General features: G+C 38.1%; 1 protein-coding gene across 2 annotated transcripts in view; it reads left to right on the top strand.

The window, feature by feature from the left end:
* Positions 1-22,648, top strand: part of specc1 (sperm antigen with calponin homology and coiled-coil domains 1) — a 143,089-nt gene that overhangs the window by 63,945 nt on the left and 56,496 nt on the right. For both annotated transcript variants that reach the window (XM_079419327.1, XM_079419326.1), the window contains one exon: positions 14,720-16,185. In XM_079419327.1, coding sequence (XP_079275453.1) covers positions 14,720-16,185 — 1,466 coding nt within the window. The remainder of the gene's footprint in view (positions 1-14,719; positions 16,186-22,648) is intronic.

The following is a 22,648-nucleotide window of genomic DNA, read 5'->3' as shown; positions in this document are numbered from 1 at the left end:
CACCTAGCTGTGAGCGATTTGTTTTTTCATTTGAGACATTTTGGTTGCGAAGTAAATGTTGCAAGTATTATTTTTCAAAGCAATATTCATAGTAGTTCTGGAATCACATCTGGTACAGACATCAATACTCAGAGACAAGAAATATTAAATTCTCCATTGTTGTTGAGTTGTAGTACAAGCAGAATGTGTGACAGTTGGTCAAAGTGGTATTACTCCCACCCCTCCACTGTGATTGGATGGCTGACTAAAAGTGATGGTGATGAGCGCTGTGTTTTACCCGAAGCAGAACATTCTTCAATTCTCGGTGGCAAGAAAACCCCCCTGAGCGCCCAGCGCTCAACATGAAAAAGAGCTCAGTGCTTGTCACGCTGCTGGCGTTTAAAAAAAAAAACATGGTGCTCCCATTGAAAACAATTGAAAAAATATACTAGTCTAGGGGAAAAACGCTTTGGTGGACACAAGGCCTAAGAATAGGCTCTTTGGGCTTAGCAACACCTTAGCAACTGCATAGCTACAATTTGACAACCACCTTAGAGCTGTGGTGGGACTTGCAAGAACCACTCCAGTTCTTTCTGCATTTTTCAAAATCTAGTTATGTGGATATCAGTGTGTGTGCTAGAAATGTGCTGAGTAACACTGAATGAAAAGAGTCTCAGTGTGGTAGAAAAAGAGATTATCTCTATGTGTGTGTGTGTTACATGTCCACAATCCACCCCAGGGGATAAACGTTCTATTGCATTTACATTTCAAAGTTTGCTTCATTTCAGCCAGCTTTAACTGCAGAGATGGAAAGCAACAGTCTGCTTTATCTCTCTGACCTCCTGCACATCCTCAGTCTCTTGGGTATCTCTTTCTTCATATCACTTCATATATTGCGCTGTGTCTGTTCTTGACTTATTTACAGTGGCTCATGAAAGCTGACATTAAGTTCAATTGCAGTGTTATTGTAATCGTCTTCTGTCCTGGTGATGGAATTGTGCTTGATACATGTGTGAAAATCATGAGTTCCCTGAGGTTTGTCTTCTTTGTTAGGCCGCAAGAAGATTTCTTTGTAAGACTTACTGGAATTTGAAGTCTTGATGTGTGTGTGTGTGGCTGGTAAATGAGGATGTGTGTTGTCTGGCACAGAGATTGTGGCTGACTGCCAATTTACCACTGCAGGAGCCTTATCTATGATGGAAAATGCTGCCAAACCCTGTGTGTTTGTGTGTGTGCGTTTGAGATGAAACAGTAGGTTCTTATGCTGAACACACAAACACTCCTCAGCTGAGGTTAGGCTTTATCTACCTCTACAGCTTTACACCCTTTGGCAAAAGTAAAGATTGATTTAACAACTATCAGTTAAAGTGCTATGAATGTTCATCAAGAGTTTCATTTTGTTAGTTATGATTCATTTATGATGTAGAAGCCTTGGACTGATAAATGAGTCTGGCTTTGAAAAAGTCAACATTGAATAAATCTACCAAGAATGTGATTTGAACATCATTTTGAAACAGCTGGACTCCATGAGTCTGCACTGCAGATTTGTTGTCACTAACTTCGTCAGGCAGCTCAGTCAGTTATAAGACTGAGTTTCCACAAGGACAAGAGTGCAAACGCTCCCCGCCACCATAGGCGGATGTCTCCCCCTATTAAAGACCACCCTAACAGAGATTTTGCTATAAAGATAACATTTGGATGCCTCCCATCTGGAATTTTTTAACATTTTAACATTAGACCTACAGTTGTGAGTGTATTACGGCTGTAAACGTAATTTAGTAACAAATATATTCACTTTTAATGAGTTAGTGAATAATAAATGCAATATTCAGTACTATATAAGCTAAGCGATTACAGTATGTTGGAACACGTCTGGCTAAATATATGGATATAAACCCTCATATTTTGGCTGAACTTCAGATCTGTATGAAATCATTAATTCAGTGCACAGTGTTTTGACCACTTGCCCAGTAAAATGAAATATGTTGGTGGTTGGCTAGAGTTAGATGGCCTCTGATAAACAGTTAATGCATTTACCATGTAGAATGTTTAATCACAGTGTGGTATAGATTTTGTTCTGTTCTGATTGCTGAAGTTTAGAGGACTATAAACGTCCTCATGAAAATCCATTAAGAACTTTTGTTACATTCCTTGTAAAGTACAGATTCTTTTTGTTCCCAGTACAATATCTAGATAACTTGTACAGCATAAAAACATGAACCTATCTACAATGCAATAGTACATGATTATGTGAGTTCATCTTTGAATTGGCATTTGTTTTTACTATAGGAGAGTTATTGATTCTAAAAGGGGTGGGGGGTTATACATAATACATAGTAGTTAAAGACACTTCATTTAAAGTGAGTCAGTACTGTGTAATGACTATATCTAATTTGTGGTTCAAACTACACAAATTTTTTGTTGATTGCAATTTTGACTCGCTTGCTGTCTTCTATGCGCGCAAACAAACAGTGGCCAGCAAACAGTGTGTTTTACCCTGTCTTGTCATCAGAAAAGCCCAAAAAAGAAAGAAAACCTAACAGTGCACACAAATCTGGATTGCATGAAGAGGACAGTATGGACTGTTAAAGAGAACTGAGGTAAAATAGTGCTCATTTAACTTTTTTTCATTCTGTCGCAGTAGTCCCTCGAGGAAACATCCATAAATGCAGGAGTATTATTGTCACAGCTCCACGAATATTTGCTCCATTTGTAAAATTCCACCTACAGCAGCAGGACCGATACATTGTCTCTCTTTCTTTTTGGCTTGTTAGAAAGCATGTACGAAGGCATTTCTGTGTTCCTCTTGGACAGTGTCACAGATATGATGGAACTCTTCTTGGACAATGGAAAAAAAAAATTAAACATGCTAGTCTTTCTGAGGTGACATCGTGAAGCATCACAGATGTGGCATAGGTTGTCATCCACTATGACACACTACACAAGATACAACGATTGAATCTTGCATCCCGACGCTCATTGTCATTTACGAATCCCCACAACACCCTACATTAAGCAGACTGTACCTAAATTGGGCTAAAATTGCATAGTCTGAGCTGGGTTTAAATTATACCAAAATGTTTGAATTATGTATTAAAGACTTTTCAAAGGCATCAGATTTTCTTTTTGAAAGACCCCCCAACTCCTGGATCCAGTGAGACAGAAGAGACTCAAACCTTGTAATCTTCACAGCAGAAATACTTTTTTAAGGTCAGTTTAGGTTATAGTCTCTGAGTCAGAGCTGGTGTTTGGCTTCATGTTATGAGAATGAGGTGGTTCGTTGGAAAGGGAAGCTCATTTTATCTGTCCACACATTCCCTTCTGCTATAGCTGAGATATACCAAGGAAGGAAGTCAAAAGCTACTATCCCAAAAATCCATGAAATTAGTTTTTTTTTAACAGAAATCAAACGTGACTTTGAAACTTGATTCCATTTGTGTTTATTCAAGTAGACGGGATCGCATATTTAATGGCAGCAATGTTGGAAGCAATAGGGTGTTATTTGCAGTCAGCCGAGTGGAGAATGAACTGGTGCCTGCACTAAGGAGCAATTCAGATGACCCTCTCATTCAAAAATGGCTCAACAGTGAGGCCATTTTCAGATCAGTTCTGAAATGAAAAGCACCAGCCTGTGCTCTGTTGGCCGGTCAGGGTGGATTAGAAAAATAGTGAGAAACTGGAGGAAAAGAATGCAGTTGCATGTTCAAAAAAGGATTGAAGAGAGTTCCAACACCCCATGGGTGACTAGGTTCACATTGTCCACATGTTTTAGTTTCTGTGTAATACTGAACTTAGATGCCAAGTGTTTTGTTGAAGGGAAATGATAGAGAGAGCGTTTTGATTATATTGTATGAGCATTTAGTTATAAGAGCAGTAATAACAGTGCTGGTCATTAGAACAACAGCTCTGTTTGTTTTCTTTGTCCAGCTCATCAGTCATTAAGTGTGCAATATCTACTTGTCAGCAGTGTTAGTTGTTTTGGACAATAACAAAGGAAAAGGAATTTTGGTCTGGATTTCTTGACTTCAAAAATGTCTCTTATGTGCTACAAAGAGAACAGCTACAGTATTGATGGCTCATCTGTGTGTGGGAGTAAACATGATACTTGTATATACAAACTCACCTAGTTATTTTAACACTTTTACTGTCCAAAGCAGTTTATAGTTGATAAAGATGCTCTTCCTTAGTTAGTGGTTCAAAAGATGTTTTTTTTCTCCAGAGTTCTCTCTACTGGACCATAAAAGGAGATCTAGATACTACTGTAGGGGTGTGCGATATTGACAAAAAATAATATCTCAATATTGCCTGGGATTTTATCGATAATGATAATTATATTTATATAAATATAATGATATATTTTACTGAGTGTTATTGTGCTGGTACTTTAAGGACTGCTGTAGACAGCTGACTTCTAAAGTTTTTGATATTCCTCATATTCTGTGTGGTGGTCAGTGCACAATGATAGAAATTAATCTTTTCTAAATGTAAATATAAAAATCAGTTTCAAAAAGTTGAAACTGATTTTTACATTTTATCGGCATTCTTACCTTTATAAAGCCATTTTTTCTGAAAACGTCCATTGTCTTTTGAGTCAAATACTTACATTTAATCAGTGAGTTAGAATAATAAGACATTTGGGCTGTTACCAAGCAAATTAAATCAGTATCAACAAAATTCATCTTTGCAATGCAGAGGAAACACAGAAGCTGCATCTGAAGTGGCATTTAGATGTTTACACACTGTTTAATGCAGGACATGAATGCATTTAACCTGTGATTTACAAATGCAAAAAAAATAATGTTTTGATGCATTTAAAATAAAAAGTTGAAAACCGATATTTGAAATTATTTAAATAATTAAAGATACTTTGAATGTGAAATTAATACCGCCAGCAGGTGGCAGCAAGTCACTGTTGATAAGTGAGTCATTGCAATTGAACCGAATCATTTAAACAGTTGATTCATTCAGGAACAAACCCCCACCCCGTTGCCATCACACAAGTGGTACGCCAAAACAATTTCTAAGGTTGGCAGATCTGGACTTGCAAAACACTTAATAATGTCAAATCGCACATCGTTAAAACTACAATTACGATATTTTCACAGATGATATATATCGCACACCCCTACTAGATACCAAAATATTATAGAGACTTGAGGGTGGACATTTTGTCTTGTCCAGTAAGTAACCACCTAGCAACTATCCCCAACACCAACCACAGAGCAAGAGGTTTTATACGAGCACACTTGAACAGTTATTTTAAGATCATTTGAAATCCTCTCTCTCTGGACAGGTTAATTCAACAGAAGATATTTTCATTCAGAACTCTTAATGTTCTCCAGTCTGATAGGTATTCATTGCGTGAGCTGCTGTGTCCTGTGTGCAGAGAGGTGTGATTAATGGGGAGATTATGCAAAGTGTTTCACCTGTGAAAGGGTGGTGACCTGCTGTTGTGCTCAAGGGCACAGCTCTGCCCTAGCTCTCATCAGCAAGTTTTATTTCTCACGGTTAAAAGTGGCACTTCCCTGCTGCAGCCAAATGGATGTAAACTAGAGCTGTCAATCAAGTGCAAATTGTAATCAAATCAGTTGAGTTTTGAATAACTTCATGTTTCAATGTTTCTCATAAATCAGTTTGATGAGAAAAGATAATTAAAAGATATTACATTACTGTGGTAGACAAAGTCATTTAATTTACATTGCACAATGAAAGTTTTACTGCACGCTTTTACATGTGGTAGAAAAAAAACAACAAATGTTTAATATTGTTTAGCAAAGATGCATTGCATTTCTTAAAAGTGAGAGTAAAAACTTTGGATACAAAAATTGATACAACATCTAACATTGATAAAAATATGTAATGTTTCTTGAGCAGCAAGTCATCATATTAGAATGATTTCATAAGGATCATGCAATGTGACACTGAAGACTGGTTACTGAAAATTCAGCTTTGGCTTGACAAAATAAATTAAATTTGACAACATATTCAAATAGAACAGTTATTTTAAATGTTACTAATATTTCACAATATTACTGTTTTTACTGCATTTTTGAAAATGAAAAATTTTGAACAGCAGTGTAAGACGGGTGGTAGGTAAGTGGGCAGAATTAATGGCATTTATTATTTTTTTATATTTTTACTAATAGTCACATAAAATCAATAATGAGCAAATAACATTAGATATGTAATGGCAGAGCTGGTCCCAGATTAGTATGAAAGGATAACCTCAGCAAAAGAATTGCTGCAAGAAAAGTCTCTTGCACACAGTGAGCTTATTAGAAGAGGTTAGACTGGAATGCATCTGACTTGCCTTCATGAGATATGTGTATGTTAGGGATGGGCATTTTCCAAGAATTTTGCATTCGAATATTCGGGCTCATAAAAAACGAATATGTTTTTTTTAAATGAGGTTTAATGAGAAAGGCGTTATTTTTCATTATCAAGTTTTTGTCACAATTTCTGAACAAGCTTATGATTAGCCGTTACTCAACAATGTTCTACAACAACGTTACGTTATATTGCAAGGTTTTGATTGAAAACATGTGTAAACAACAACAACAACAAAAAATACATTCAAAAAAGCATTCAAGATCAAGCAGAGCAAACGGAAAAATCAAGCAGACCGTTCCAATTACAGTACAGAATGTAGGCTACATATACTCGAGTCAGCCTATATTTATTGTTTTAATTGTTTCACGTATTAGTTCTGAGAGAAACAATAATATTCACATGCTAGGGTGAAAGTTTTTTCCTCAGTCTGATAACAGTAAGTACGCGCTGACAAAGATAACGTGTGCTAACAGTTTCTTAGCACTTTGTGTTAAACCACTCTCCCTCGAGAAAACTTTATATATGTCTGAAGATAATTTCAGATAAACTCTCTTCTCGGCTCAATCGGAGTACAGCCGCGCTCACCTGCAGTCGTGAATGCAGTGATGGACAGCTGTCTTTCTCAGTCGACTGTGTTTGGATTTCATGATTTCTCATTGTGGTGGTGATAGTATGATAAATCAGTTTCACTAATTCATCTGATCAGAAGTAATTACATTTTGTCAGATAATTTAGTAAGATCATTTAGATCAAAGTAAATCCAAACTTCGTGAGGCAAATGACGACGTTCTGTGATCAAATATTATCAACTTAACACGCTCCACAGCGCTACCCAGTGCATGTAGTTATAACTGCTTAGGATTTATCATGGATTCCCTGCATTCACAGCCAACAAATTAACATAGTAAAATGTTGAATATTTTTTTTATTGTTCGAATAATAATTACAGACCGAATATTCGAATGTTTGACTATTCGTGCACACCCCTAGTGTATGTATCGTCAAAAACACTTTCTGCTGGGTTTCAATGCCAAAAGGAGGAAAGAGTTTAAGACAATTGAAGGAAGGTTTTGTTCTTTCTTAGATATGTTATAGTGATGTTAAATGAGCAGAATCATTATGAGCTGAACCAATGTCAAACAGACAAAACATCTGCCTGTTCAGCATGAACACACCAAGAGATTGAGAGAGCCTGGCAATGTGTTTCTGTCTCTTTTCTTCATAGTGTTCCTTTTTCTGTTGCTGGTATGAGAGTTTTATTCATTATAGTAAACATGCTCTCTTATACACACTGTATGTTTGTCAGCTAAGGTGTGTCATGTTTGAATTATTTCTCTATCCTGTTAGTCTATGGGTGTTGTATCCCAGCACATATACAAGTAAATGTGTATTCATGCTACTGGATCATAAAGAGATGCAGTATAAATTATTATGCTGGCAAAAAGAGGATAAGGTCATCATGATAAAAGCAAATAATCATAAAATAATTTGCTTGCAAAACTATAGATAGATAAACATACCTTTGCAATTATTTGTCCATTACAGAAATCATTTGTCTCCTGTCATGAAATGTTAAAGTGGTGGTGTTAAAAAGCTTTCGCAGTCAACAGACAAAGGACAGTTTGACGCACCCATTGAAGCTGCTTAGTTGGTATTTGCCTCTCATTCTCTGGGCAAGACTGCAAGGAATTTGTTATCATCTGAAAGATGAGCAAGAAAATTAGGTTAACGTTTCAAAAATGTCAAGTTCATGCTCGGATCTGTCCCAGTGCACATGAAGTTATGTTTTCTTGCATGCCCAGTGCGAGTGGACATTTTTAATATAACTGGAGATTCTTCTGAGGATGCACATAGCAGAGATACCTGAAAACAGAAATGGAAAGAAATCTAAATCCAGTGAACGTACATGTTCTCTGACAATTTGGTGTATTTGCCACTGAAGAAACCTTATTCCAGAGCTATATCTGGCTTGTTTTTGTCTCTCCCAGAATAAGTTGGTGAGTTGTTATTGGGTTTGAACCAAGAACAATGTATGAACCAAGTGCTAAAATGTCCTTATCAAGGCAACTCTGCTCAGTGTCCATAGATCATTTTATGGCACTCCAAATAGAATTAGAAAGAAAAGTGAGTGGTGTATTTGGTAGGTAGTGGACTTCTGCTCTTGAGTGACATACTAAGCTACATAGATCCACATTTCTCTGTAGCTATAAATTGCCCAGATTTAATACAGCCCCCCATCAGGTGTTAGCTGTTAGGTGTCTTTCCTTAGCCCGACTAAATTGAGATTCACTTGTCTTTTCCCATCTGATTCTGTTTTAAGAATTTAGGCAAATTTTTACCATACGGCTAAGCTGACCAGAGCAGGAGGTCATCCAGTGCAGTAAATAGAGGCAATGTACTGTCAAATGACATGACTGAGGCAGTAATCCAAGCAGAATCAAACGGCTGACTCAGTATTAGAGTTGACGGCTTGAAATGTGATTGGTTCATGAATGAGAAAGCACTAAAAGTCCATCAGTAGATTACACAGAAGATTGGTATGCAGTACAGCAGACCAGAAAGTAGGAAGTTTTCCCAACAAGGAAAGAAGAGAGGAACTTTAAGTCTATGCTGAAGGGAGGGTATTAGGTGCAAGTACATAGTAAGGCTATTTTGAGGATTCCAAATACTTTTGGTAAATTGTTTTTTTGTTATGGTCAACCAGTGTGGTTAAAATATTTGCATAATTACATTTTAATCATGAAAAGTAACCACAAACCACACAGTGTGTTGATGAATGCATATTAAACAACCACAGCAATCCTAATTTCTGCATACAATACATACACTTCATGCTTCTCTAAGAGCCAAATTGCACTCCCTATTCTGAAATTATATAATCAAACTTTATTCTGTTAACCTTACCATATCATATTTGATTTGCACATTGTAAGGCCTCTAAATTAACAATATGATGAAACCTGTCTTAAAATCCTATTGTATACCGTCTACTGCATGCCTTTTGTTGTCTGATAGTTGTTGTTTTTTTAACAAGTAAAAGGCCTTTTGATATCATTCTAAAAATGTTCCCTTTTAGGTTGTAATATGTGTCTTTTTGATGTGAAATCTTTATTGAAAAAGGAAGTGTGAGAATAGCTCTTATACTGCTTATAATATTTTAAGATGAACACTTGACTGAAGCAACTTTGTTTTTTACTTGACTGTCCATTCATAATTTTTTTAGAAAACGTCATGTTAAAATGCCAGGTTTTTGAGGAATGTTTATTTATCTCTCAATCACCATTGTGTTGTAATGCATTATATGTTTTGCCCCAAGTAATAAAAACTAAGGAACTTTGATCATAAAACCAAGCATTTAAATATCATCTTACTAAGATATATTACTGGGAGATATAGAGTGACAACTGATATTTTAGATTTTATATTTGATTTAAACAGTCCGCTATGCTGTTATAAAGATCTAATTGATTTATTTTAAGAAATTTAATCTTACTTTTTGGCCATATGAACATGAGTAACTGCACAAAATTGCATTTTGCTCAGTTTGGTGCTCTGAATAAAACAGTTTGTATGAATTCTGTATTCTCTTATATCATACTATATGAGCCATAAAAGCCTGCTATAAACAACAAAAAACACATATGCAACTTTTTTTTAGATTTTGTCAAAAGTTAAATAAACTGTTCCATTCGAAAAATAGAATGGATTTTTCTGACTGTAATTTCATGTCAGGCTTTACAGTGTGAAATTTTACACATGGAAAAGGACCAGATCCACTTAATGTACTCACTGTGGCTCTAAAGTCCTGGTCACACTTGACTTTGAGTGTGCAAAATTCCCTCGGATGCAGCAACGGTTGTGATATGACATCATGCTCTGCAGCGTCTTTTTAAAAAGTCAAATTCAACACATGACAAATAAAAATACATCTAAAATGTAAAAACATACAATCTACTACACTTTCCCTCAGCACTGCAGTTTTAAATTTATGTTCTTTTAAATTAGCTACGGGGTCACGTATTGATCTGCCGTTGGTCACGCAGTGGCACGTGATGTGAATTCGCAGGCCAGAGTTCAACAAGCTTGAACTTTGGAATGCAGCGAAATGTGAAAACTTTTCGTACGGCCTTGCGTTTCTGGTCTAACGCATTCGCATGTGTATGAATGGAAGTCAATGGAACGAAAAGTGCAGTGTGACCGTGCCTTAACTGTGTAATATTGCAAGCACCTCCACATGATGTAATTTCCTGCTTTGACAAGGCAAGGAGATTTTTATAGTCTGAGGCACAAAACATGACACACTTCCCCAAATTGTTTGAGATCTTGAAATATTCACATTTATCTTTCTATTCATCATGTAATTCTTTACAGCCATACTTTCAAGTAAAGAATTACATGATGAATAGAATGCTCTGATTTTACAGTTCGTTGTACAGTTTCTCAGACATCTTAAACTTTTTTATCACTCAGACTGGCATAGTGATAGCAGGATCATAAAAGACTTTAGCTTCCCTTACCATTGGTCATTCTCACCATTCAGGATGGGCAAAGTGTGTCACCGGTCTGACGCACATGGAAAGTCATTGATTCCGTTTTCCCTCGCATGCAGGATGTGGAGTGGAATGTCAGCAGGGCTGTCTGACTATATCTACATGTTTACAGGCAGCTATGATGTGCCCATGTCATTCATTAGCTGGACAACAGGAAAATGTGGCAGGGAACCAGAAATTCTGTTTAGGCTGTTGCTCTTACATACAGGACACTTGACTGGAAAATATTAGTCCGGCCAACTGGAACTTCCTCTCATATGGGTGGAGGGTAAGGTCTCTTAAACAGGGCGGTGGAAGATGATGAAAAAGTTGAAAAGTTTGAAGTTGTTTTAGATTAGATTATGGAAACATTGACTTCTCATGGGATACTTCAAGTAAATATTTTGGGTCAAAGAAGTTTGGCTGACAAAAAAGTTTGGGAATCCCTGGAATCCCTGAAATCCCAGAGGCTGATGCTTTTTTATTAACCATTTAAAATGAGTTTCCCAATCTGAAGATCTTTACTCATCTTACAAATGCATCTCTGATTGCTGTGACTTTTTCATGTCACTGCTAATAGCTGATGCAATGACAGCTGACTGTACTTTGCCTGCTTTTGCGTATCTGTCAACTTTTTGCAGTTAATTACACCAGGTTCATTTCATGATGCACTACACTCCATCATTTCTTGGCAGGTCACACTTGAAGCTGTTCAGCCTTGTGATTACTTCGGTGATTCCAAACTTGATCCACAATTACAAACAGATGATTGAATGTGTTGTCCAATTAATGCAGTGAAACATGCAGCGGTATTACTTTAGTGTTATATAATCAGCAGTGCAGGACATCTCTGAATGAAGAAGCTGTGTTTTTCAATGGACCAGGTTAATAAAAAAGGTTTTGATTTTTTTTAAGTAAAATATTTTTTAAATGGTAATGCTGCTTTATGCTAAGAGGAAACATAAATGCTGCTAATGGCAACATTATTGCAGTCAGTCAGTTTTAGCTTTCAATGGCTTCTCTTTTTGAACTCACCCCATACTGTCATGTTTCACAAAACAACATAATTCTTAAATGATTATGTTAGCTTCCCTCACATTGCAGCCCAGCCAACAGTGAGATCTTTATTTGAGTCATGTTTGTGCACTGAACCAGCTCACATTAGAGTGAATTCATTACTGTCACTATAGAAACCAAAACCCCATTCATTGTAATGTTGAATATATTTGTCTCTGAATAAAATGTCCCATTTTATTTACTCAATGTACCAATATGAGCCTCTGCTTAGTGGCAATAGGACAATATAGGCCTTGTCTTTTGGTTTTCGAGATTAAGGATGGACAGATGACTCAGACCTGTATATTTCCCACACTCTGATCTCCTACACAAAGCTGAAGTACTGCTTTTCAACAAGGACCCTGAATCCGTTTTTTTCTCAAGCCTTTATTGTTGCCTCTTTCCTTTCCAATTAACCTGCTTTTGCAAATGCATAATTAGCTTGATGTTTACCTTCCCAGTCCCACACCACCTCTCGCTTGCTTTCCCTGTCTTTCTTTGTTTTTCTTCTTTTCCTCCCCCCTTCCAAAGGCTAAAAATAGAAAGTTTTCATAGTCATTCAAGCATGAGGGCAGCCAAGCTCAGATAAATTTGGAATCAGGAAGAGCTTGTCTTGCACAAGAATTAAGGTTCTTTTGTGTGGACATTAATCAATTGCTGGCGTACTCCTGCTTTTTTTTTTTTTGTTCCCTTTAACTGCTTGAATGAACCAGCAGCAGATTTGCAACCTCTTTGCAAACTAGGAAGAATCGTAAATTTACACTTTGGGTCACCCAACACCATCAGGCAATTTATTCAGATCTCGTGAAGTTGCATTTAATTCTCAAGTTGCATATATGCATGTGTACTGGACAAGGACACAATAACTAGTCAACATGTCAGATTAATTTTCTTGTCTCTTTTCTTGTCAAATCTGAACAACCTCAATAATAAGCAACAACCTCAGATGTCAAACAGACCATTTCTTACTATCCATTCTTAACTGAAACATGTCTATTTTGTGCATGCTTGTGTGATTCTCTGCATGTTCCCAGCACTGGGGGAGGTCAGCAGTGACGGAATAGTTGAATTCAGTAAAGGGTGATTCATGCAGTGTATTAAGATGAGATTGTGGAGAAATGGCACTGCCCAGGCATTAGTCACTCAAATGGAAAATAAAATATTTAATCCCATTCTTTACTTATTATGCTGCAAATATATATCATTGCCCAGTGAATGGCAATAAATGACTCTATAAGAATCAATTCTTGTGAGTGGTGGCATGATGACCCTGTGCTGCTAAAACCAACTATTTAGTATTAGGAAATAAAAATAAATTCTTAAGTATTATGACTTTATAAGAAGCAATTCTGAGAAGTTATGATGTTGCTGCAGATGAAAATGGTAATGTATAATGCAGGAGTGAGTGTCCTGGTTTTGTATTTGATGGATGTGTGTGTGAGAGCGAGAGGTAGATTACAGTTTTATAGCATCTCTGGTCCTAGCACAGCCTCTCCAAGTGGAGTGATTCATTTAGTTTCAGCTCTCAGATAAAGAAGGAAAACTCAAATACATTAATCTGAATAACTCTGTCCCGTCACACGGAACACTTCTCTCAGGGTTATATCAGCGAGAGAACTATATCAAATTATTCATGCGTTATTTAAAATCAGACTTTGCTTAAAGCCACCCTAAACTGTATCATTCGTCATGCTAAGTTTCACTTTATCCGCAGTGCTAAACATTTTCATAGATCAGGTTATTGTATTAAAATTTGCTATATTTGTTTTCAGAAAACACAAGACTGCTGCTAAACAGCCAGTGTGGCTAAGTGGAGATGAAGTCATGGCTTCACAAACTAGATTATTCAATTTTCTGAAGAAACTATGAATGTTGCTTGCACATGCAGATCTTGGTACCACATTGCTGGGGTAGCATGAACAATGCTGGGGACATTAATACACAAACACTTGTATGTTATGTTGTATTGAGTAAAGTGTTTGCGTTCATGTATTTCTGTTCTATACATATCTCTTGTTCATTGAAGATGTTTTGTGTTCCTCTGTATTTGTAGTTTTATATTCCATTTATATTTGTAGTTTTATCTCTCTCTACCATCTCAACGCCCCCTGGGTTGACTTTTTTTTTGGCCTGAGGAACAGTGATCCCTTTGAATACTGTGTCATTTTGAAATATTCTTTGTATTAGGTTAAGGCATCAGCTTTAACAAGCCCCAGTCCAGCATATTTTTGTGTTGGTATTTGCTGATTATTCCAAAACCCACAAAGTCCTTTCACCAGCCTCCCCTCCTAAAGAATAATTAACCTCCATTTTGCAAACAGCATAAAGAGGGGATATACATCACCCACACCCATTCTGATGCAAGTCAGATGCCAGTGTTCTTGTTTCTGCTGTGCTGCTATGGCTACAGTGTAGTGAGGCAGTGCCTGGTAGCCATTTGAATGTGACAAGACAAAACACATTTTGTCCTGTCATCACTCTAAATGAATGACCTATCACACAGATACACCAGGCCTTGTACAATGGAATGAGAAAAATGGTGCCATTGTCACACATCTCTGGTCTGGTGGACAGGACTTGGCTAACTAAAACAATATTGTTGCTTAGGCGGTTTCAGCATATTACTGTTTAATTCTTATGGCCTTAGTCATATGAAAACATCATAAATTTTTATCACAACATTTATTGGATTAAAAAAAGAGATATAGCTGCCCAGAGGAATGGTTTTGGTTGGTCGTATTTCTCAAGCAAACTATTTTGTACAGCATATACTGAGACAAAGACTTCCAACACTAACAGAATACCATTATCTCCTCTCTACCCAGGTGTCCAATCAACCAAAAAGTCAGGGATCCCAGCTCCTCGTGAGAACCCACAAAGCATCTCCAGGGAACGCGTGTCATTGCGTGACCAACAAAAAAGCACCACAGCCAAAAAGATGGTCACCAGTGCCAGCACCTCTAGTCTGTCCATGCTGTCCAAGCATTCACGTGGCTCTGCCAAGACCAAAGCAGAGTCTGTTGTTTTTGACAAGAACCTGCTGGAGAGTCAGGTGAGGGAGCTTCTGGCTGAGGCCAAAACCAAAGAGTTTGAGATCAGTAAGTTACGGATGGAGCTCCAGCGGCATAAAGGGAAGGATTCATCATCAGAGCCTGGGACACCAGAGGGGAATTCAGAGATAGAAAGGGCTCCAGCACAGTCTGGAGACATCCAGGTGCTTGTAGGGGAACTGAAGGAGAAGAACGGACGTTTCCAGCGTGAGTTGGCCACCTTGCGGGAAGAGAATCAGGCTTTGAAGCAGAAGCTTATTACATTGGAGAGCACCACAACACTGCTTACCAGCTCTAGTAAGCATTCAGTTAATGGGGTTTTTCCAGAAAACACCACTTCAGATGCCGTCAGTGCAGTCAATGGAAGCCACCTTAAAACTTCTGCATCATCTGGTAGTGAAACCAAAGGCTCTCCTTTAACCTCCTCAGAATCCTCAGAGTTTGAGAAGATTCCCTCACGCTCTGACTCAGTCAGTAGTAGCATTAAGAGTGTTGTGCCTAGTGGTGCAGTGAAAGAGCTCTCAGTGGAGTCCCTGACAGACCGCATCCAGAAGATGGAAGAGAGTCACCACAGTACAGCCGAAGAACTTCAGGCCACTCTACAGGAGCTGGCTGACCAGCAACAGGTTGTCCAGGAGCTAACATCTGAGAATGAGCGTCTGGCAGAGGAGAAGGGCCTACTACAAACTTCCCTACAGCAGCAAAGGGAGCGTGTAGAACTTTTGGCGCAACAGAACGAGTCCCTTCTCCAGAGGTTTAGAGAACAAACTCAGTGTAATGAAGCTGAGGCTTCACGTGCCTCTCGGGTAGCAGAGCTTGAACAACGTTTGGCTGAGCAAGTGGAGAGCTCCCGGTTTGAAAGAGAGAAGCTGGTAGACATCCAGCAGCAGCTGACAGGGAGTCTTAGAGCTTTGGAAATGGAGAATCAGGAGGCACAAATCGCTGTGAAGAGCTTAAAAGAAGAAGTAGAGCTTCTTCGAGGGCATCTGGAGAGTGAGAAGGTTGCTAAAGATGAGGCGGTGAGGAAAACTGAGGAACAGCGGCTAGTTACGGAGTCTCTGAGAGCGGAGAGTGCTAGTTTGAAGGTGCAAGTGGAGGTGGAGCGGCAGAAGATAGCTGAGCTGAAGGCAGTGCAGAGTGCAAGTGACAACACAGAGTTGGAAAGTCTGCTTAAAGCGGCACATGAAGACAGAGACAAGCTGGAGCTGAGTTGCACGGAGCTACGACAAGAACTACAGCAGGTATGCAGTAAAACAGATTGTGCTCAGGGTGGACAAGGTTTAGAACCACACTGGTAGTTTATAATATAAAGATGCAGGTATCGCCCTCTTCCAATAATCTTGGTGTGGCTTAAATGCCGGCCAATTATTTGTTCATCACTAGAGTTTAATCTGGTAATGCTTGAATGCTATTAGAATATTGTTAGAATAAGTCCACAGATGTCCGGAATGCCCATCCTGCTCTTAAAGGGCCATCTTCCTGCAGAGTTTAGTTGGGGTGCTAGCTATTGACTGATAATTACTTTGGGAAGTTTGATCGGCAGTCTCTATAAAGGCCAGTCTCATAAACCTATCTCAAGCTGACAACGTGCCTGCTGTGAGAGGTTTGAAATGATGGATAAAAAATTGGATAAAATATAAAATATTTATAATGCTGAAGGTGAGGTACAATTCATATTTTTTTATTAAATAACTTACAAAGAAATTTGAAAACTTTCTGTGAGACGTAATTTCACAAACAGCGTGAGTGAATCACCATGTCCTCCCTCTCTTTCCCTCTCAAAATAAGCAAATGCTTCAGATCACCACATTGCTTCTGCAGTAAATGAGATGCATGCTGCACAGCTGACACAGGAATTGTCACTTGAACAATCAAGGCAGTGGCGCATCGACACTATAATTTGGATTTCTTTTGAAGTCTTTCCAGTGTTTTAACCATTCAGCACTTGTGTGCTCTCCTAAAGACAGTATGCATGCAGTCAAAGCACACAAACATAACATTCACTTCGCCAGCGCTGTTGTAGGCGGACTGTCCACGTGGTCACAAAAATTGGGCTACTCGCAGACAGCGTGCGCGGGATTCCGCAGAGACTTTAAGATACAGCTCACAAAATCAGGCTTTTGCTTTATGTAAGCTATTGTGCAACAATTGCCCCATTGTAAAAACAAAAATGCACCGCATGATCAAACATTTAGGTGAGATAATTATATATTTTTTAAAAATGTAAAAAAAAAAATGAATTAACCCCCCCCCATGCAAAATGATATTCAAACTCACATTAGACACATTTAACTTTGAATAAAGCACATAATCATTACTTGAGATTATCACTGTCATATAATGTGTATGTTGTTCAGCTGTGACGTCAGAATAGAAACCGTTTCCAAAATAGAAATTTCATATGTAGCCGTCATGGCTAGTTTGGACAAAAACTCTGATTAACATGGAAAAGATGCCTTTTATCTCGCGTCACGTGTAGTTAGGACACAGTGTCAGAGTTTAATTTCAAGACAACTGCCTGGACGTTTTTAGTGATCCTGAAGACCTTGGCTTTATCCAGAAACACCCCCTACAACTGCATTCACTATTCCTATACATTACTCAACTAATGTACTCTGCTGAATGAGTGAATGAAAACGAGCCAGCAAACACCAGTGAGAATTGGTGCACCAAAAGTGCCATCCGGATGGCATTTGGCAAGACCCTCACAGTGCATGGGTATTCTCTAGTGGCTAGACATTAAGTTGGTTACAACATTGGTTGTAAACTCATTATTAATTTGCATTATGGGATTCAATGAATGTTCTCGAAAATGTCCACTTTAGTTTTGGACACACTACAAATGGCTATCCCCTCAAATAGTGCACTATTGAGGTGTAGTGGGGCAATTTGCAATTTCAGACACAGCCCTTGATTAGATGGTTCAGGCGTGTATAATTAGGGCTGGAGCTAAACTCTGCTGGAAGGTGGAGACCCCTGGTATACACAAACTAATAGTTCCATTTCCACCTTATTATTTTAGGATAACTTCAAGAATGCTAAGTAGGTTTCATATCAATGTAAGTTTTTCTGCGTCCAACTTGGCCTCGTTAGGCAAGCTCTGCAGCAGACTTTGACTACCTAACATTCAAAGCTGCATTACGTCACAAAAGTGTGGGCTTGGAAGAAGACTGTGAGGGTTTGGGGTGCCATTTGGGACAGGGCATTTGCAAATTTAGATGCACACAATAAAAATGTATCTTAAACTAGAGATTCAAACTATTTGCTATCATTTTAAGGTACTTTATTAACCTTAGGTTCATAATGTATTGAAAATAGTCTTGCTGTTAAACATGGATGAATTCTTTGGTCCATCTGGCTTGTTTTATGACCATCATCACCAGAGGTTTTTAGTGTCAAATCAATCGTGATTCATTTTTGACATGCTCATTTTGTTAGCTTCTTGAGAGTTCTATTTTTGTGATTATAGATTTTTGGAGGTCAGTCTTAGTATATGCTAGGGATGTAACGGTATGAAAATTTCTCATCACGATTATAGTGACCAAAATTATCACGGTTATCAGTATTATCACGGTATTGTTAAAATGTGCTGGAAATGTTCAAAAAGTACCGATACATAAATCACTTCACCAAGTTTTATACTTAAAAATCAACAAACAGCAAATAAAATGACTTTTTGTTTGCATAATCACTAAAACAATAACATTACCAATGAGGTCTGGATTTTAAATGACAACTTGACTGACACCAGTTTCATAACATGTTCAAATAAATAATGTAAATGTTCAAATAAAGCTTTGAAAAAGTTTCATATAAAGGTAAACCTCACATTTCAGCCTTTAAAGTAAAGAGTTAAGTCAAAATGATAATTGATTAATAAGGGGAAGGGGAGGGGGGAAGTGGTGTGTGGCCAAGTATGTTGACCCATACTCAGAATTTGTGCTCTGCATTTAACCCATTCAAGTGTACACACACTGTGAACACACACCTGGAGCAGTGGGCAGCCGATGTTGTGGCGCCCGGGGAGCAGTTGGAGGTCCGGTGCCTTGCTCAAGGGTCTCACCTCAGTCGTGATTTTGAGGGTGGAGAGGGTGTTGGTCATTCACTCCCCCACCTACAGTCCCTGCCGGACCTGAGACTCGAACCCACGACCTTCAGGTTACAAGTCCAACTCTCTATCCACTTATCTGCTCCATAAATAATTCTATATAGCTTATCTGAATTGTTTAAATGTGTAGACTCCACATAAGCTTGTTTTTCATCAACCGGTTAAAATTTACAGCAGGGCATGCAAATTTGGTCCGTTTTTTGGCCAGACAGAAACTGCACACAGGCTGAATGTAAACAAGTGTCTGTAAATCCACTCTCTGACAGCAGGTGGCGCTTTATACGGAAAAGCTGAATTACAGCTGATTCCCGTGAACTACGCGAACAAAGCAGTATTGTATTTAAGAACACTTCCTTTAGGTATTACATGGAGCTAAGATGAAAACAAAATGCCATCGAATCGAATGCAGAAGTCTTTATTGCCCTTAATAGTCCTTCAAGACATTGTATTATGTTCCCTTCGGGAACATTTATGTGGTACAATTTTAAGAGGACTACTTGGGTAACCAAGTTCTACCCTCTCTGAGTTCTACAAAGCTCTGTCAGCCCTCTATTTCTCTCTTAATGTCAAAAAAGGATTGCATGTAACCTATTAAAATGTCACCACATATACAGTTGCATTACATGCAACCACAGAGCATATTTTGTGTTTTCATGTTCTGCCTAGAGCACCAGAAAATTAGAGAGGAACCTACATAAATATCGAAAGGCGAACTTTTGTAGCTGCCTAGTTTGCACTTGTAAATGTTGTAGTGATGTGTTTAGAGGCATACCTCATCCTTTAAAAAACAATTATACACAGAAAGGACCGTTATAAACCAACAAGAACATGAACATCACTGGCACTTCGTGGTTGTCACATGAACCCAGTGCACCTCCAAACGCAAAATAAACTTTAATTTTCTCTCTGACTTAATCGCTTTGAGTGAGCCAAGCCTTTTGGCTTCAACATACACTCTCAGTCCAGATGTCATGCAGGGAGTTGCCACTGGACAGAGCTTTAAGATGCCACACTCGTCTTTGAGCACTCTCAATGAGCACGTCTCTGTTCACAAGGCTCTGAAGAAAGAGGTGTGTGTGACTCAGACGCTATTCTGTTCTGATCCAGCTGTCAAGTGAATTATGACCTGGCCTATACCGCAACAAGAATGATCTAATTCTCAATTAATTAGTATGCAACACTGGAGCAATACTGTTTCCTGTTGTCTGATTTAATACTCATTTTATAGAATTCAGATGTTAAGTTTAGTAGTTCAACATCAGTAGAGATGTGCAAAACTACACATTTTTAAAAAGTCAGATTAGACTGTGACTATTCATTCTTAAAGGAGCTCTGTGGTGATTAATTTCTTTAAAAAACAACAATGTTTTTTTATTACAGGGGTGGATAATAATTGATGATTCTAACCAATGTTGAATTGTACAAGACCTCTTTTTGTAACATTTTTAGAGAGGTTTTTCACACACTGACAGTCAACATAGATCTGGGCATGGTGCTTTTAGAGCATATTAACTAGAGATGCACGATATTATCGGACTGATATAGGAATTATGCTGATATGTCTTGCCGATAAGAGGAATAGGTTAACTCACATGTGTTCAGGGTGTGCTAGCGATTAGATCACCTCAGCAGTGACTCATTTTTGAAGCAAAGGTTTGTCTAAATGGTGATTGTGATAGAGTAAACAGTAATAGTATGTGCAGCGGCAGCCGCCCCCAGGTCCTAATGCCTGCTCAGTAAAGAGTTTTAATTCCGTAGGGGGCGCTGTTGGCATACTTTTAATAAAATGAAAGTAACATACACAAATAACGTTTAGACTGTGTTTTAGAGCCCTGCACGGGCCTCAAATTTAGGCCCTAGCCCGGCCCTGGCCCGAGACGCTCAGGCCCTAGCCCGGCCCATGTCCGACAGCTTATCAGAATTACCGACCCGAGTCCGTCTTTTTTCCCCCCTTCTCCTAAAACAGCTTATACTACTGTTTCGGCTATTAAAATAGTTCAGTTTTGTGTGTAATGGCAAAATTATTATATTTCGTTCATTTAGAAAAACGTTTGGAGCATTTTTGTTCGTTTTTTTTTTTTAGTAACGACCAAGCGGCCAGCGGCATGAGCTGATCATAGCCTATGTTTGATAAATTTAGCCTTCTCATATCATCACCACTTGCTCAAAATAAAATCTATAGATATACTAAAACAGTTCAAGCATATAACAATGTTTAAACGTTAAACCTGCGCTAATAATAATAATAATAATATGCGCTAGCCTATATCTAAGTTTGTGCTGAGAGTGGAAGCTAAAGCGCGCTCTGCAGGACATGGAGGCACCAGCTTTGGATTTTTTTTCAGTGGAAACAAATTAAAATAGCCTACGCCGTAATTTTTTTATTTTTTGATAAAGGTAAGAGTAATACATCATTCGGACCTGTAAAGGCTCTACTTGTATTTGTGTGCACTCACAATACCAACAAAAGGTAGTTCTTTTATAAAACAAAGAAAACAAACATGATGTGCTTTCTGCCGTCTCGTCTTGAACAGGAGCGCTTCACAAAAATGAAACGAATCTGAGCGAATACATGCATCACAGACAAGATAAATATATCTATAGAAAGCTTTAAATGATCACTTAACGAAATAAAAAAAAAATCGAAAACAAGAACTCTTTTATTATAATCTTAATCATAATCAATAAAGATGCATTTCTCTCTAAAGGCGCGTCTAATGAGGAGACGGTGAGTCAGGATCAGCAACTTCATCCTTGTGACACAGACTCAGAAAACATTAGTTTATTAGTAAATAATTCAAATATCTCCTTACTATTTCCCGCAGACACATTCATGGTTATGTTTACTGGGGTTTTGCAGCAAGCTTTAGCCTATTGTGTGCATTTGAACGCAGAACTATTCAGCTGCGCTGAAGTCACAAATGCAGGGCTCTACTGTGTTTCTGATTAAAGCTGCAGTCCGTAACTGTTTTTGGTTAAAAATGTTCCAAAATTAATATTTGAGCAAGTATATAACCAGCCAGTGTTCAAAACTATCGCCTTACTTTAGCCCGTTTCACAACGTTTAGCTTATAATAATGTTTTCTAATTTGAGTGGTACGGGTAGGTTTTCGTGGGAAATTCAAGCATGACACTGCATCATTACGTCACGTCTGTAAACATAAAGAAGTTGTCCCGGCTACTAGGCTGTCACACGTGAGGATCCAGCAGGTGACGCATCGTTTTTGGCCTTTTCGTTCAGCAGCTGGAGTAATTAAACCTATCATTTTGATGGCAGATTGTGATCCAGAAAGGATTATGTGTATATGAAACACATGTGAATGAAATTAAATTATATTCTAGTTTTAAATGTGCTTCTGATTACAGATAGCCTGGGATTACACAAGATTTGTATTTTAAAGAAAACCAGTTCAAAGGGAGCATAATTTGCTTTTTGGGTTAAAAGAGTTTCTTAATATGAAATTCGAATGGCATGACAATTAGAGATTAGACTGTACAGAAATTTAAATCTACACACTAATTCACACTATACTCATAGTCACGCAATGCTGATGTTGTTAACATTAATAATTTGAGAATAAAGTATAACAATAATA

Source organism: Barbus barbus, assembly GCF_936440315.1.
Source record: "Barbus barbus genome assembly, chromosome: 6".
NCBI classification, from domain to species: Eukaryota; Metazoa; Chordata; class Actinopteri; order Cypriniformes; family Cyprinidae; genus Barbus; species Barbus barbus.
This window is presented reverse-complemented; position numbering and strand designations above follow the sequence as displayed.